The 16,487-nt window shown below is 40.4% G+C and overlaps 2 protein-coding genes across 9 annotated transcripts in view; one reads left to right on the top strand and one right to left on the bottom strand.

Moving 5' to 3' along the window:
* The window catches only part of LOC123962749, a 34,905-nt gene extending 34,270 nt beyond the window's left edge, over window positions 1-635 (top strand). For all 5 annotated transcript variants that reach the window (XM_046039043.1, XM_046039041.1, XM_046039042.1 and 2 more), the window contains one exon: window positions 1-635. In XM_046039043.1, coding sequence (XP_045894999.1) covers window positions 1-186 — 186 coding nt within the window. In that variant the 3' untranslated portion in view covers window positions 187-635.
* The window catches only part of myo1ca (myosin Ic, paralog a), an 18,120-nt gene continuing 1,898 nt past the window's right edge, over window positions 266-16,487 (bottom strand). The window contains exons 1-33 of one of the 4 annotated variants that reach the window (XM_046039034.1): window positions 12,778-13,015; window positions 12,485-12,613; window positions 9,500-9,658; window positions 9,295-9,410; window positions 8,582-8,780; window positions 8,292-8,372; window positions 7,936-8,115; window positions 7,751-7,849; window positions 7,034-7,147; window positions 6,867-6,938; window positions 6,653-6,772; window positions 6,479-6,561; window positions 6,218-6,323; window positions 6,026-6,106; window positions 5,835-5,926; window positions 5,610-5,704; window positions 5,428-5,474; window positions 5,229-5,309; window positions 4,945-5,050; window positions 4,312-4,429; window positions 4,095-4,208; window positions 3,859-3,935; window positions 3,560-3,628; window positions 3,037-3,121; window positions 2,776-2,935; window positions 2,578-2,661; window positions 2,390-2,483; window positions 2,227-2,282; window positions 2,001-2,136; window positions 1,414-1,484; window positions 1,234-1,346; window positions 1,044-1,143; window positions 266-933 (exon numbers count right to left, since the gene is read on the bottom strand). In XM_046039034.1, the coding sequence (XP_045894990.1) occupies window positions 907-933; window positions 1,044-1,143; window positions 1,234-1,346; window positions 1,414-1,484; window positions 2,001-2,136; window positions 2,227-2,282; window positions 2,390-2,483; window positions 2,578-2,661; window positions 2,776-2,935; window positions 3,037-3,121; window positions 3,560-3,628; window positions 3,859-3,935; window positions 4,095-4,208; window positions 4,312-4,429; window positions 4,945-5,050; window positions 5,229-5,309; window positions 5,428-5,474; window positions 5,610-5,704; window positions 5,835-5,926; window positions 6,026-6,106; window positions 6,218-6,323; window positions 6,479-6,561; window positions 6,653-6,772; window positions 6,867-6,938; window positions 7,034-7,147; window positions 7,751-7,849; window positions 7,936-8,115; window positions 8,292-8,372; window positions 8,582-8,780; window positions 9,295-9,410; window positions 9,500-9,658; window positions 12,485-12,502 (3,153 nt within the window). In that variant the 5' untranslated portion in view covers window positions 12,503-12,613; window positions 12,778-13,015 and the 3' untranslated portion in view covers window positions 266-906. Of the gene's footprint in view, window positions 934-1,043; window positions 1,144-1,233; window positions 1,347-1,413; window positions 1,485-2,000; window positions 2,137-2,226; window positions 2,283-2,389; window positions 2,484-2,577; window positions 2,662-2,775; window positions 2,936-3,036; window positions 3,122-3,559; window positions 3,629-3,858; window positions 3,936-4,094; window positions 4,209-4,311; window positions 4,430-4,944; window positions 5,051-5,228; window positions 5,310-5,427; window positions 5,475-5,609; window positions 5,705-5,834; window positions 5,927-6,025; window positions 6,107-6,217; window positions 6,324-6,478; window positions 6,562-6,652; window positions 6,773-6,866; window positions 6,939-7,033; window positions 7,148-7,750; window positions 7,850-7,935; window positions 8,116-8,291; window positions 8,373-8,581; window positions 8,781-9,294; window positions 9,411-9,499; window positions 9,659-10,362; window positions 10,982-12,484; window positions 13,016-16,487 lie in introns of those variants that run through there. The other 3 variants (XM_046039038.1, XM_046039036.1, XM_046039037.1) reach the window with 3 other exon arrangements.

Here is a 16,487-nt window from a genome sequence, read left to right on the forward strand (position 1 = left end):
TTGAGTTACATGCAGAGCTCCTGGATGAAGCCAACCTCTCATAAGGTACAGGAACCACTGAACCCAGAAACCAGCTCCAAAACAGTGTGGGACCGCCGAGTAGAGGGTTACATCATTTTGAGGGATCTAGACCTTTACCTCACCAAGCTGGCAAGAGACTTCCTCCTACTGGCTTCAAAAATATAAATGACTCAGCACTGAAAAAAGAAAGCTGTGACCTTGACAACACACACACGCACACAAACTGTCAGCACCTAGCAGAAAATTGTAATAACAGTTGGTAACTTTAATCAGTTTCAGTGGTGTTTACATGGAGCTCTCTTTAAGCTAGTCAAATGGTTTTACATGATGTATATTCAAGGGCTTTCTTGGGTATTTCCCAGAGTTTCTGTCTTGCCTCTACCAGAGCGGAGAGAACACTTCCCAACTGTTTTTCCCCAAGCCCTCAATCTACTGGACTTTCCAAAGATATATTTACTATTTATTAACATATTTATTGACATGCTATTTATTTCAAAGTGGTTTGTTTTATTTTTCTTACAATATAGAGAAAAAGTGTTTCACATGACAAGACATTTTATATTTTATGTATTTAAATATATTTGTGTACAATTTGTATGACTGTCAATAAAGAAATGAAGCATTTGAAACAGTGACGACTTCATGGTATGATTTTCTAATCGTTAAAAAACATTAGCAATAGTTATTGCAGCAATAACGACATTCTTGTAATAATGGTGATGTATATGAATTAATAAACAATCTTCCTTCTGTTGAGTATGTTGTGTGTGCTTGTGGTATCATCCTGTCGGCTACAAACTAACTAATATGATGACAACTTCTGAGTGGCAATCCTCCAGTTAGCTAAAAGGATTACTGTTTGTCTGGTTGCTGTTTTCTGTTTCTTCATGTGGCGTTGATCCGAGGGGCAGTCTGCAGAGTGAAACCAGAGTGAACACAGTCAGCTGGCCGAAGTGTTCTTAATATAAAAAAAGTCCTCCCGGCAGGCTCCACACATGACATCAGAGCAGCCTGTGACTCACCACTAGCAGATGTCCTCGCTTGCCTTTGGCTACCTTCAGCTCTGAACCCCTGATGAAATCAATGATTCCCTCCTTGCCTCGAGCCACAGCAAACCTAATACTGGGAGGTAACAAATAGAGACGGGATTGGGAGATGAGTACTGTTGGGTTGGCAACAACCATCATAGAGAAGCAGTCTGACAGGCCTCACCTGCCCGGGCTGACGTTGACGTAGTTGACCTTGCTCGCCATAATGGCTAGTTTTGTCACCAGCTCAATCACATGGCTGCATTGTAGCACCACGTCGCCCTGAGGGACACACAGCTGGATTAAAGAGTGGTAAAATGGTTTTGCAGTAGTAAATGGTAATGAGTGCGCCGTCTTACTGTACCTTCTGCTTATTGTCCTCACTGGGCATGTGCAGAACAAACATCCCATCGCTGAGAGAGCTCACAGAGATACCTGTTAAAAGAGAAAACCTGGTTTGGACTCACCGAACTAAAGAACACAATCCCCATGCATTAATCAGAAACGTTTTAGCCACATTCTTTTGTTAGTGAAAAACTATGTTAAGTTAATTACTGGTTCAATATCTGTAACACTAAAACAACAATGAATCAAAAAAGGTCGGTATCCAAAAGCTATGACCCCATCTCCTGCTGAATTGATTTCATTATAAATGGTCATCCTCTCAGTTAATAGTTTCTTTCTTTGAGAAACATTTTTTTGGCGCATTGTATACAAACACCACTTGGTTGCCATGGATATTTCGGCAGAAGTGCACAGACAAGTTCCAGTTATTGAGATATTATGACTGTTGAAGGCCAAAGAAAACTAAACTTAATTTGAAAACTGGTACAACTGTAGTAGCTCCTAGCAAAAATTACAAAACAAATGATAATGAGCTCTCTCAATATCTTAAGATAATACATTTCTCAAATTGTGCCCCTCACTTCCCCACTCGGGGCTGGTGTTTACCTCTCAGAGCTGTGTAGTCAATCCTCTGTTTGATCTTGGTCCTGTCCACCAGCACAGCAAAGCTGTTAGTGAGAAGCAGCTGGCGAGGGCGAGGCTTGAAACCCCTCCTGTCGTACTTCACAACTGAAACACCGTACTGAGAGGGAGACATATCACTGTAAGGCTGCTGAAAGCTCACAAACCTTTATTATCATCATCACATAGGGGGGAAAAGGATCAATCTCACCTGCACTTTGTCATTGCCAAGAGTCTGGACGACTTTAAGATTGATTTGTTCATTTTCTATACAAAGCAATGGGAAAATGTCAATGTCAATGTTACATGTTTTTTTGGTACCTCATCTGTATGGTGTTTCTACAGAGGTGATGAATGTATGTTTTAACACATACCCAGCCTGGAGTCCAAAAACAGCCTTCCAACACTCTGAGGGTAGCTGTCTTTCTGGTCCTTGAAGACCTCACTGGCTACAACCTTCTGCATCATCTAGAGGACAAATAAATAATAATAAGAATCAAGCAAGATGAAAAATTTTAGTATTTATTAAAGAAAAAAAAGGAAGGCCATGCTGTTTGTGTACCTGCTTCTTCCATTCAGGTTGGACCCTCCTGCAGTACTTCAGGACCATGTTTCTCATGTTCAGCCTCCACAAGTGCTCAGAGGCCTGTAGGCACCATAGAATTGACAACGAAGAATTTGCATTACTAATTCTACAGATTCTTACTTGTACTTGTGCATTCTTTTATCTGTATGTTATGTGTGTAGGGTGTGTTTGTACCTCAACCAGGGAGGGAGGAGGTGTCGGCCAGCTTTTGTCCAAAACGCTCTTGGGCAGGTTTTTCCGTAGATTCTTTAGGAAGGAGTAGCGTACATGATCCAGGAAATACTCATTCTCAGGGCAGTATTCCTCATGACGGTAGATGAAGCCTTTTATGAACCTGGAAAAAAAAGGTTCAAAGAAGGAAATGTACTATAAATGCAAAACGCAATCGCAAAAATACATAGACAAACAAACATGAACAAAGTATCAGTCAAGCACCTGCGTATTAACTCAGCAGCCTGTCGACGCCTCTTAGCCCTCCTGCGTGCTTTCATCCCTCGCCACCCAGACTGGATCACTATCACTATACATACACATACATGCATATATTAACACCAAGATGACTTTTATACTCAGCCAAAGACAACATACCAATGTTAGTATAGCATACTTAAACAGAAAGTCAGCTTAGGCCCAGAGAGGAATGCTGGAAAGGTGAAATTAAGTTAAATCTACAGAAAAATAACATAAACATGTACACCCAAACACATGAGCTGGAATGTGGACCATGTGGCCATCCAAAAGCATGTTTACGTGCATGTACAGTACATACTGTACATTTTTCAAACCAATATGACAATGGACAAAAAATCCAAAATCAACATTTATGAGAAGTAAAAATGAAAGTAAAACTCACTTCTGTGAGTTGTCATCCCTGTTTTTTATTTCAGTTTTAGGAACACAGTGAGACTGTTCTGTAAAGGAGAGGTTAGAAACTATGAGGGGTGGGAAGTGCTCTGACCTGCGTGTCTGATGCGTTGGTACTTGGCTCTCTCCCTGTAGCCTCTCCATGATGTCTGCAGGGTCAAAGCTGGAAAACATCCAAGAAAAGAAAGTAAAGGTGGATTTCGGCTTTTCAGTCGAGGTGATCCAGAGGTTCTGCTGTGGAGGCCTCCGGCGTGGGAACTGATTCATAGTTCAACATGGGATTTATCCCACAAAAATGGACTCTCCGTACGTTATCAATATGTGACTCTGAGTCACGTATTTCCTTTGTTCATTTTCTGATTCCCCAATGTTTACAATCCTACCGTTACTTACCTATCTCTGGCTTTTTTGCTTCTAGTGCATCCTCAGTGTTGAAGAGAGTTTTTGGGAAACGGATGAAGATTTTTGACCTGCAGAAAGTAGATAAAATAATTTCTTAATCAACACAAAGGTACAATGAATACTTGCGTGGTTTGCACTCATGCATGTAGCCTAGGTGGCCCCATAATCTCAGTACCTACTGATCAAACTCTCATCCCACTCTCCATCTCCCCCTAACAAGACATTACCTGCCCAGTTTGTACTCTTCTGCTTTGTAGCCCAGGTGGTTGACCAATGTCGAGACACCATCTGCGAGTCTGCCATGCCAATTGGGCCAGGTCTCAGGACACAGAGGCTTATACCTAGGCCATTTGTACATAATTATAATTACAGAGGGCTGAATACAGAGTAAACAGAATGAACAGTCACTGAGGCTGTAAGTCATTAGGTGTGAAGGTCAGTCACCTCTGCAGGAAGGCTTCAAAGCGACGTCGATAGGCAAAGCCAGCTCTCCTGACCCTCAGGTTTTCCATCAGACCCAGGTACTTCACCTGGTGTCTGACCAGAACTTCATCAAACCTTCCTGCAAGGAGAGATTTTATTCACTGGTGTATATACTATACATTAGATAGCATACAGTAGGTAAGAAGTAAGAAGGGACTGAGGCCTTCATTTTTTATATGTATTATTAGACCTGCCTCTATTTCTAATTTTCCTTGTTTTATATGTCCTTTTTATCTTTATATTGTTTTCTGATCATATCACCTCTGTTGTTGATGCAAACCCAACACTTCCTTAATCTCTTTCACATTAAAATGCTTCAGAGAGCATAATTTATTTCCTTCCTTTCATTGTGCAGGAATTGTTGAGTTTCACTGACTCCAGCATTAACCACTGAGAAAGACTGACAGAGTAGACTCAAAGTTAATTAATTGGGGAGTGTGAACAAAATTTATATTAAACAAGGAAAATTAGATGCACAGTGTCGTGGCTATGTTGGGCTGAAGTGTCTGGAAATTGTATTTTTAGCCACCATGTAAGCCATTATAGCACAAGTAGCAATATTTCACTAGTACAATAATATACAATATAGTGTACCTGGCTGCTTGGCATCATTAGGTTTAATACAGCGCACGTAGGACGGCTCTTTAGACATGAGGATCTCCATGAGCTTCATCAGGCTGTTTTTAAACTGAGTGGCAGCCTAAAGGACAAATAAAAAATATGAAACTATGGGAAAAACAATTTGAAAGAAAGAGAAAGTGGTGTCTTTATTATGGCTACCTATAAACCACAGAAATACTTTTGGTTTAAAACCACACCTAAAACTGATCAGAAACAGCTAAAAGAGAAGAGGGATACAAAGTGAGCATAATTCTCACCATCTCTGGGCGTTTCTGGTCCATCACTTCCTCTCTACGGAAGCAGTGCTTTAGGATCTGGTTGTCTGACTGGCACATGACCTAAACAGAGACCAAACCACACAACCACATGTCAACACAGCACACACCCCTCTTCCTGTTCAGGGTTTTTTTTAAAGTTTTGGTGAGGCTCTACCATGTACATTTTTATTATCCTCACCTCCTTCAGGTTCCTGTTCAGCAAATCATTATTCTTGTCTAGGAAACCTGAATGGGAAACATAAACACTGTCATTAAGAAATTAGTGGGTTGTGGGTTATGCTCTGTAATGCCTCTTACAAGGGAATAAATGCATTAATAAGAATAGTCAGCTCGTTGGTCTAGTGATAAATTACAGCTTACCATTGACATTGTAGTTTACCTCCCCAGCATAATGCAGCAGCCTGAATTCTTCCCTGCTCATCACCCTGCGAGTTTTTCCATTTGCCAACTTGTGACTGAGAGGCACACACACACACATGCACGCACACACACACACATATAAAAACAATCACAGAAATGTAACTGCAATTAGAAGAGCCTTTTTACTGTATGTCAAATTAATATTTGACATAAGATGATGCTTACGTAACAAAATGGGGATGGTCGCCCAGTGTGTCTTCCAGTTTCTCTAAAAAGGATACATCGCAGGTCTCTCCAGGCCTCAGACACTCCTCATCCTGAAAACATCACACTGTTTAACGTCACCTACAGCGACAGAAGGTAAGACAACACCATATATGGAGAATAACATATAAACTAGGAGTTGTAATCCGCACCAGAATGGAGATGATGCCTTTGTGTTTTTCCTCTATCAGGTCACAAATGATCTTGTTGTCAAAGTATTGCACCGTCTCCCACTGACATTAGAAGGGAACGTTTGGAGGAGAACAATGTTGTGTTAGCATGGAAATATAAATATTAACAGATATATCAAACTTATATGTTTACCTAAACAGGAATGAACTCACTGCAATTCCCTCTGTCTCATACTCCTCCTGCTCAGATCTCAGGGTGAGCTCAATAAACAGCTGCTGGAGCTTCTCATTGCAGTAGTTGATGCAGAACTGCTCGAAACTGTGGGCCGAAATATTAGGAAAATTTGGTTTTCTAGAGTTATGTGCAAACACTATGTGCATTAGAGACAATTCAATTCAAATTAGCTTTATTGGCACGAATATATAACAATTACTCACAATAACTTTAAGCATTAAGATGTGACTAACTCATACCTATTGTGCTGTAGGACCTCAAAGCCATAGATATCTAGAAGTCCTATAACTGAGGAGGCCTTACTGCTGTGGTAGATTTCATCCTGCAAAACATATCACAGCATGCAATCAGTGGCAAAACACAGCAACAGCTCCACTGCTGTCTTTGAGTTGTAATAGGGACTCTTACTGTACCTTCACAGCCAGCGACTGGTTGATCTTCTCCACCAACCAAGTGAAGGTCCGACCATACACGGCCTTGGCTAAGGCATCACGGGCAGCCACTGCCTGCTCAAAACTTAAAGGGCTTATCATCTGTAACACACAAAAGCAAGTACAACCACAAATTTATACAATACACACAAAACAATTGATAACACGAGGAGCAAGGACAAAAAGAAAACGTCACCTCCTCTCCTTTGGCAGTGAGCTTCTTGTGAGTGAGTGCCTCCCTGAGGGCTGAGCCATCAACACCCAGCAGCTGGAAAACAACAACACATCTGTTCCCAGCCATGCCTTTTTGCGAGTTTTTGTGCATATTTGAACATCCATTAATACTAGTGGGACGGTTCTGACCTTCGAAAGATTGTTTATCTGAGTCTCAGTGGTGATATAAGTTTCTCCTTCCTCCCCTTCCCCAAACTGAGTGTTTCCCAGATGGAGAATACTGCCGATGATATTTAGCAATTTCTGAGAGCCAGACACAGGAAAAACAGATGACAACAGCCGCACAGATGAACCATCTATTATTTTTTAACTAAATTAATATATGTAGTCAGTGAGAATATAATCATTAATATATAATCAGATATGCGTAAATTGTACTTAACTCTCATATTTAAGAGGTCAGCTCAAATGCTTGAGGCAGCAAGTTGATGTTAAAAATGCAGGATTCAAAACTGTCTAAAAAAGCCAGTGAAACTATGATGATATAAAAATAGCATTACAAATAGCCTTAAGGATACAAAAATGTGTTTTTTCAATGAAAACGTATTAATGCAAATAATACAGATGTAAGTTTGGATTCATGTAGAGTTGTCCTGCATGTGTTTTTGATGATAAGAAATGCGATGAAAAACGTAGAATGATAAACTGTGGACATGGTGGAGTCATGGTGCAAACTGTAAGAACATTGCTCATCTCTGATCCATTCCTGTGACTTTACCATTTAGTGTGTTCCACTTTAATGTGGTAAACGTGGTAAACCAGAGGACATGAGTGAAAAACAAAACAGTAATGTTGCTGCCTGAATTCAGGCAACCGTCACTCAATGCTGTAATTGTTTTTACTGACCTGCACTTCTTCCTCTGTGAAGCCAATAACAGGCAGCGCCTTCATCACAACTTTCCAATTATTCTTGTCACTGACGGAGCTGAGTCTGGGACAGTTGCCCTGAACAACACAGTGAAATATTACACCACAAATGATGGCCTCTGCTTGAAAACAAGTAATTCACCAAGCTTCTGCACCACACACACCTTGACCAGATACTGGTAGCTTTGAGGGTTTCTTTCCAGGTCGAGTGTGTTAAGCAAGTTGTCATCCCCCCCATCCAGAAGCTGATAGAAGATGTGGAAGTTCCTCTCACCATGGTTCTGGTGCACTACACGGGATTTCTCCAGCAGGTAGTTCAGGATGTGACCGCCCACTGGTGTCCCCTGGGAGAAATTTCAGAAAAAGATGGGAGCAACTGTTAAAATCCGGTTTAGCACTCTAGAGGTTTTAATGTTTGAGCTTTTTTAAATAATATTAATAAAATAACTGCTGTTGTCAGTGCAGTGTAAGCACATATGATTTCTATAAAAAGCGAGAAAGCCAAGGAGGAAGTGTTTACCCTGAAGTCAAACTGAACATCCATGTATTTTCCAAAGCGGCTCGAGTTGTCATTCCTAAGTGTTTTGGCGTTGCCAAATGCCTGTGCAAAGCAAAAAAGGCAGGAAATTAGAGGGAGGAAGTGAAATCAAGAGCAACAATAGAAAAACACAAACAATCAGGAAAAAACTAAAAGTATTTACAAATATGCAAAGGTAATCCAGATTTTTCAGATAACCCAAATAATATCATATAAAGACAAATAAGCCTGTGACACTGGCTGTACAGTTTGAAATGCCAAAGGTTAAATACCTCCAGGACAGGGTTAGACTGCAGTAGGCGGTCACCAAGGGCAGCCATGTGATCATTAGTGGGGCAGGTGACAGCATAGTAGAGGAGGATCTTCTTGGAGGCCTCTGTTTTACCTGCTCCGCTCTCACCCGATATGAGAATACACTGGTCCTTCCTCTCGGTCCGCATGGCTCGGTAAGTGTTGTCTGACAAGGCGTAGCTGAGGGAAAACACGAAAGCAGCTTCAACTACACATCAATGTAAGTCACGCAAATTAATGCAATGGAAATGCTTTGTTTTTCATTTTTAATCAGTTTAATTTAGCAGGGACAGTGCACATTAATAAGCATAGATGCAAATGTGGCAGAGTTAGCCAAAAGACTATTTTTCATCTGTAGTCCCTGGACAGTTGTTAAATAGTCAACCTATCATTTTAATTAGATTAACTGATAATGAAAACAATTGTTAGCTGCAGCCCTAAGGTTATACAGTGTTATTCAGTGTATTTATTAAGCTATAGAAAGCCTGTGCAGAGGTCTCAGATTTAAGGCAATACACACATACCCAGCATATTACTGAATGCCTCATGCCAATAAATCCTGTTTGATCAGAATGTAATATTAGTAATATATCTTTCTCAACATGCCGTGTGATCATAAGCTGGGCTGTTGACAGTGGAGGACGAGAGAGGAGTTTGATAAAAACAAATGTTTGAGGACCATGAAGTGACTCACATGTGAGGTGATATCTCATAGAAACTGACGCCTCTGTAGCGATCCATCTGCTGCTTGGAGTAAATCTCCAGCTCTTTGTAAGGGTTCACCGACACCAAAACTGAGCCAATATACGTCTGAGCCAAAATATTAGAACACATTCAAATATGTCTCATCACACCAACTGAAATGTTTTGGAACATATGAAGAAAATTGGCTTTATTACATAGATGAGGTTTTCTCTGAAGCGTCTCCGTAGGTTCTCTATGAAGGCTGCCTCACTGTTGTAGTTTTCCAGCAAGACAAAGTCCTGCACCCCGACCCTGTCCCGGGCGGACAGGGAACTCTCCATCACCAGGCGCACTCTTCCTTCAACATCCACTTCCTGTAGGAGGAGAGGGAAGGACGAACATTTCAGAGAGATACAGAAATGAAGCACTTGAGAGTACACACATAAGATTTCTGTTCCTACTGATAACCTTGTAACAGGTGTAGTTACACAATTTTGACCAGCAGAGGATGCAAAAGGCCTATTCTCATTTGATTAAAGCATGATACCTTCACCCAGTTATGAAAGAATTAACATCTGGTGCTCAATATTACAATAAAAATATAATACAAGATAGAATCCACTGATAAGTATTTCAAAAAATATTTCAGGGTTAATGACTCCAGACCTATTGACCAACATCACAAAAACAACACTGTAAAAAAACAAATTAAGAACAGCTCCGCCAAGCCTTGCCAAGATTAAACAATGAAGACATTTAAGGAATCCAAATGATAAACAGGCAGGATAGACTCTTCTATTATGCGATAGTGAGATAGTGTATTATGATGTATGTACAGTACACAAAGCTCTATATCACCAGATGGGGTTTAACCAATGCCACAGCGAAAGTGTGTGTACATGTCAACCCCACTGTGATGGCAAACATTATAGTGCAGACAGAAAAAAAAAATTATCAGTCTGCAGCGTGAACCTCTCAGATATGCCCTAAAGTATGATATTACACACTCAACCACATGCACAGTCATACACATACATTCATATAAAAGAGATAACGAATGTCAAAAGTCAATACTTACTGATGATAAATATCCAGACACACAATTCAGTGTGTAATCAATGCACTACGCCCCAGTCAAACCAGCTGCACTCTGTCTTCAGTGTCAAAGATATATTTCAGAGAGAAGCCTCGCTGGTTTTTCTTCACATATTCATTGAAAAAACAAGCAGAAAGTGGAACAAAGGGGCTAGACTTCCACAGGACTTCTGTTTTTCTTGAATGCAAGAGCCTCTCAAGGGTCTCATTTGGCTGGTTAATACCGGTAAAAGGGCATTATCTCTGAGCACTGGATGCAGGAAAGACCTTAAAATAACAAGAGGACAACAGTGGAAGATAGCCAAGAAGTGAGAGCAAAGGAAAGCCACTGAATACTTCCACTGCAGCCCCTCCTCTCTGCTTCACCTTGGAGTATTGTTCTCCCACTCTTGCAGGTGGGATTCCTTCAGATAGTAATTACAGTTAACAGTCAGATTTTCCAAAGGATACAACTAAGGAATGTTAGGGTCAGGTTTAGGACAGGCGTTCAGTAGATACCACTAAACTTTTCTATGTGGGTGTCAGCAGCTGTGCATGCTTTGATATCCAACTCTGGGGATAGTGTGTTTTTGCATGCCTAGTCAACAAGAAATTTGCGACACCTGCAAGGCAAAAATGGAATAATTAGCAGATCAGACCAAAATGATCCTAACACAGCTTTAGGTGTGAAGGATGCGGTGAACACGTAGCATGGCCAATTGCAACATTTCCCCTAATTCTTTGATGGTTTGTATACTTAGAATGAAATGTGCTTTGAGGCGATGTGGATGAATGTTTCATTCAATCTAGTAACTTCCGCAAGAATATTTACTTTACTTAAATATTTATTTACTTTAGTTTGACTTTTATCAGTGCATGTGGTTACAGCCTATCACATATAACGTTACATAGCTCAAGTTGGGCTTGCACATTATTATGAAACACAGAAAGCACCTCTATGTGTAAAGCATAAAAATCAAACCTTCCTGGCTTTGAATTGTAATAGACTCTTTTGGTGTGAATCTTTCATTCCATCTTCCTCAGATCTCGTTCCTTTTATGTTCAATTGTTATTAAGATGTACAGTATCTGCTGTGTGGACAGTGTCTGTGCAGTTTCTGCCTTTTCAGTGTCTTGAAATATCCAATTTTGTGTAATAATTTTGTTACGCTCACTTGATTTTTTTCTGCTTAAGACCGCATTGGATGTGCACCGATTCATCAGCAACAAAACATAAACTCTAAAACACGGTAAACATTGTTTTCAAGGATCTATCTTTCAGCAGTCATGAGTTACATTTACTACTTTTTTTTCAAGAATTTTATCACCATGACATGGAGAAAATTCACTTTTCAACATTAGAAGCCTTGTCTAAAACACATCTTTGCTTACAAAACATAGAAACACTGCTTGCACTGGGGTAAAGGAAATTTTTAAGGATGTGAAAATCATTTTTTATGAAGACACTGTGGCTGAGATACCGTCTGGGATGGAGATATAACCAGTATACCAAGTAATCCTTGCAGCTTTGTTGTCAGTGAACTGGCCTGAGGATTGATTGCTATAACAGCTAACAGTGAGAGTCTGATCTAACTGACAGGCTCCCAGAAGTGCTTGAGTGCTTTATGGGGGATTTGACTCTGAGCACCAGGGAGCTCCAGTGAAATTTGCAGGTTTGTAGGTGCAGCAGCAGTGACAACCAGTGAGGAGGCAGTGGGACTTGGCTCTAGGCCCCATGACTAAGCTCTGCTGGGCCGACTACATTCAGATTGTCTTCCTTATAAGGCATGCCCCACCACTCTGTCCCAGGGCGATTTGCTCTGGTACCACAGCTGGCTCGCTACCACTGATGTGCCAGTAATGGATATGGTGGAAAAATACCAAGCGTACAGCTTATACAAAAACCAAAACACACACTGACTCACACATAGGCAAAAAAAAAGAAAAAAGAAAAAGTCTCTAAGTGACTCATTCTTCTGTTTTGCTTTTCCCTCCAGGAGAGAGACTTGGTGGATCGGAACTTGTGAAAGCACCGATAATGCACACACACATACAATCCAGTCAGTGTGCAGCATTTAACATGAAAATACGGCACAACAAGAAGCATCATGGAAATCAGGATCTTACCCTGCCTTGGTACCTCATCCTGTCCTATTGTTGCTGGAAGAAGGCTGAACTGGTGGTTCCCCCCCAGACTGGTGCTCCTCCTTCCGTGTCAGACAGGCTCCTTAACTGTAACTTCTCATCCACCCTTGCCTATGGGCGACAGAATTAGGAAACTTATCCTCTTCTCTCTCCCCAACGTCAATCACTTTCTCTCAGCTCTTTCTCCACGTCCTTCCTCCCCCTCGTCTGGCTCCCCTGTGAGGACAAAGCATACATTCTCAGGCCAAAACACAAACAACCCCTCTTGTTTATACCTTCAATTCATCTTCCCTTTGACAGGTCAAGTAAATGTGCGCCTCTTCGAGAGTCCCTCTTCTTCTTCCCTCTATACTATGCTGCATGAAACAAGGGCAGGAACTCCACTAACACGTCACACTGGGCCAAAAAAAAGTAAAGGAAAGTAAGCTGTTGGATAATGCACAAAAAAAAAAAAAAAAGAGTGCCAGAAAGCAGAGAGGGTTTGGAAAATTTTGCTAAGAGCCCCAAACTACAAACATGTAATCACTGTGCAGCTATATAAAATGGAAAAAAAACAGAAATCACATGATGAGATCTCAGTACATTCTTTCTTTCCTTCCCTCCCTATTTAGTTTGCCTCCTCCCTTTTCTCCCACAAGCTGAGACAGATTCACATGGGATTTGAGTTATTGAGGTGTTTCACCAGCAAGACCGCCTGTCTCTGTCTCTTCCACTATTAAAGAAATAACTTTTTAAACACAATAATAATGAACATATGAACAAATGTGCTGTCTGCATGTTCCTAGCTTCTTTTATTCCTCCCTCCCTCCTGCTCTTGGCATTTTTTGGGGAGTGCTGCACAAGGCTACATCGTCTCTGTGAGAGAGCAGCGCCCTCCTCTGGTTTCCCTCATCAACTTTCCTCTCACCCCATTTTCCCTCCCTCTCGTCTCCATGCCTCACTCCCTTTCCTTTGCCAGCATCATCAAATATCCAACACTGAGGAATCTGAATAATGTTACCCAGATGGAGAAAGCCTCTCGCTCTTTTTCTCAATCTCTGGCTGTCTCACTCATTTCTTAATGCGAGGAGGAAAAAATCCCCATGCTGCTCCCTCTCTACCACTCTCGCATGACACTGCCACATTCATTAAACTATTTTAAATATCTTGTACCATTTGGTGTCATTCAAAACCCTAATTTTGGTGCCTTGCCTCTTTTACTATATATGGAAAGCAGTCCTCCCAGAGTCCTATGTTCTGAATTGTTTCAGTCAATTATTTCTCCCAGTTTTTTCTTCTAGCCTCCATGCCCCCTTAGTTTACTCAGTTACCTCGTTCCACCCCCCACCCCCTCTCAATTATATGTGCTCTATTCACACCAGCATCCATTAATAAGATCAGTCACTCCAGGTCAATTTTGTATAGAGCACAAAAATACAATGAGTTGATAGTTGATCATTTAGTGGGCAAAGAAAGGTTACGGGCTACAGTAGAATGGTAGGTATTGTTGTGTTCCCCTATCAGAGCTAAACAGCGCTCTGAGGAAATATTCTAAGGTTCTGTGATCTGTATACTTCAGGATGCACTGTAAACTTAAAGAATGCTGAATAATTATACCTATTGTTGGGAGCAAGGTTTTTTTGAAATGTGAGTATATAGTATGTTGAGTTTATTAAGAGTTTATGTTCACAGGAGCACGGTGCATCCATGTCTGCCCTGCAGGTGCTCACTTCCAGGCTACAGCAACTGTCTAAAATGTGATTACAAAAGAAATGATACTTTTAATACACTACATGTTTGTTCCTCTGATAAATATTAATAGATCCTAAAACAAACCCCAGTTCCTGTTCAAAAACACACAGTTGGGTATGTTTGGGTATTTCGTAATTCCTGTTTACTCTTTTGGAATCATTAGAAAAGTATTTCAAAACCATTCACAGGCATCTCAGACAGAATATACAGCAGATACAGTTTTTTGTACAGATTGCTGGCAGCATTTTATGACATACCTTTGAAGGACATCTAAGATATAGCATGTGTAAACATGAAGGCACTCTCCTATCACATCTGGTTTCACTACTCTGCACACATTACACATAAAAACATCTGGCACAAACTTACAGTAGAGTCAATCAGAAATAAACCACGGTTCCACTGTGGAGTGCATCTTCACCTCCTGAACTCATGAGGTATCCCTCTGTGTTATTTGAGTCTTTTCAGTAAGTGTTCCATACTTTGTTAGCAGTTCCTGTAAGAAGGATTTCCTTCTTAGCTATTTCCTGATGTTCAGCGTCTTCCTTTATGACCATTTGTTTGAGCTCAGCTCTGATGTGAACTATAACTTTTTCTAAAAGTTTGTTCTATCTCCTGCATGTGTACATCTGCCTGCTTTAAATGCTGTCCTTCCTCAATTAGTTTAAACTTCTGATAACCCAACGTTTTGTGTGTGATCAACTGTAATCTAACACTTGCCAAAAGTGTAACTGCTATTAAAATATGTATGGTAGGACCGCTGAGATGATTGATTTAAACCAACTTCCTCTCAGGAGTACACCCACTTACTGCCCACCTCAACTGTCACTACATCCACTTCTGTCAAATTCAAAACCAAAAGACTGTAAGGTTTAATTCAACCCTCTGCCTGACTTCAATTTCAGATAATTACATTAAAAACTCAAAAACTAATTTTTAAACTTTCGACATATTGGAAGAAACCCAGGGAATCCTATCATACTGTGTGTACAGTGTTTGACTCTGAGATGTATGAATCGTTCTCTCCCATTTTGTATTTAATTTGCTAAGGTTTTCCGATTCAGTGTAACAGTGATTCACAGAGAAATGATGACTTATTTGGGCGGGATGGAAAATGGGCTGTTCTCTTTCTTCCAATTTTCTCGCTCCCTCTCTTTGACACACATATACACACACACACACACACACACACACACACAGACAGTCAAATTTTATGTGAAAGAATAAAAGATAGTGAGTATTAACTATAATCTGTAGCACATATCTAGCCAATCAAAACTCCTCATGCTAACTTTTACTTCATCAAATGGTCTCTTACTGTCTTCTTTCCTTTCCATCTTTGACCTGTTATGTTGCATTATTCATGCTTCAAAGGGAATTATGAAGTTGGGTTGTTTGGGTTACCTATTGCTTTCCTTACTGTTCAGTACGCCCTTGGTAGAGACGCCAGCATTTGTGCTGAGCTCCCTCAGCACCCATCTGCTGTCCCTTTCACCCCGTACTCACCTCTACCGCCTCTCACCCCCCAGATCCCTGTTACACCACAACAGCTACTTTATAACTCGATCAAGGTGTAAAACAAAACAACATGTATCAACAAGGAAACACATGTGTATATGTTGCAGGAAAAATATCTACTGAGGATGTATTAATCTTAAATCTTCTCAGCCTTCTCTTAATAAACAACAGTCAACATGAGGTTGAGTTTTCAAATCAATAATGCAACAAACTTTGAATGATCACTGGGACAATAACATACATGAGTTTATCACTAGATCTACTCCTCTTGATGTTGTGAATTATTGGAAGGCTTAGGGCTCTGCCTAGTGGTAGCAATATCAATTACATTGACCTGGTGCCTTATTTTGAAAGGGATGGATTGCCATTAAATTTGATTCCCAGAAGATGAATCCTAATGAATTTGATGACTGCCTCACTCATCTAACGTCACAAACAGACGAAAATCTCCATTGTCTAAAACTTTTATCAGGATGATTCTAAAAACCCATGACAGAATGCCTATTTGCATGCCTGATTTCCTCGTAATAGCATTTTACAGTGTGCCATTTCTACTTTAATAAAGGAAAGGATCTCAGTATTTCTTCCACAACCATCAAGCACAAATGTTTTAATGAATTTAACTACAATACAGTACAAGCATGACAAGAAAATTGTATGTATCTTGCACATCAGAAAAATATACACAGATGCATCCATACAAATATAAGGTACATGTATATCTGTAACACAGCAT

Source organism: Micropterus dolomieu, linkage group LG23 (assembly GCF_021292245.1).
Source record: "Micropterus dolomieu isolate WLL.071019.BEF.003 ecotype Adirondacks linkage group LG23, ASM2129224v1, whole genome shotgun sequence".
Lineage (NCBI taxonomy): Eukaryota > Metazoa > Chordata > Actinopteri > Centrarchiformes > Centrarchidae > Micropterus > Micropterus dolomieu.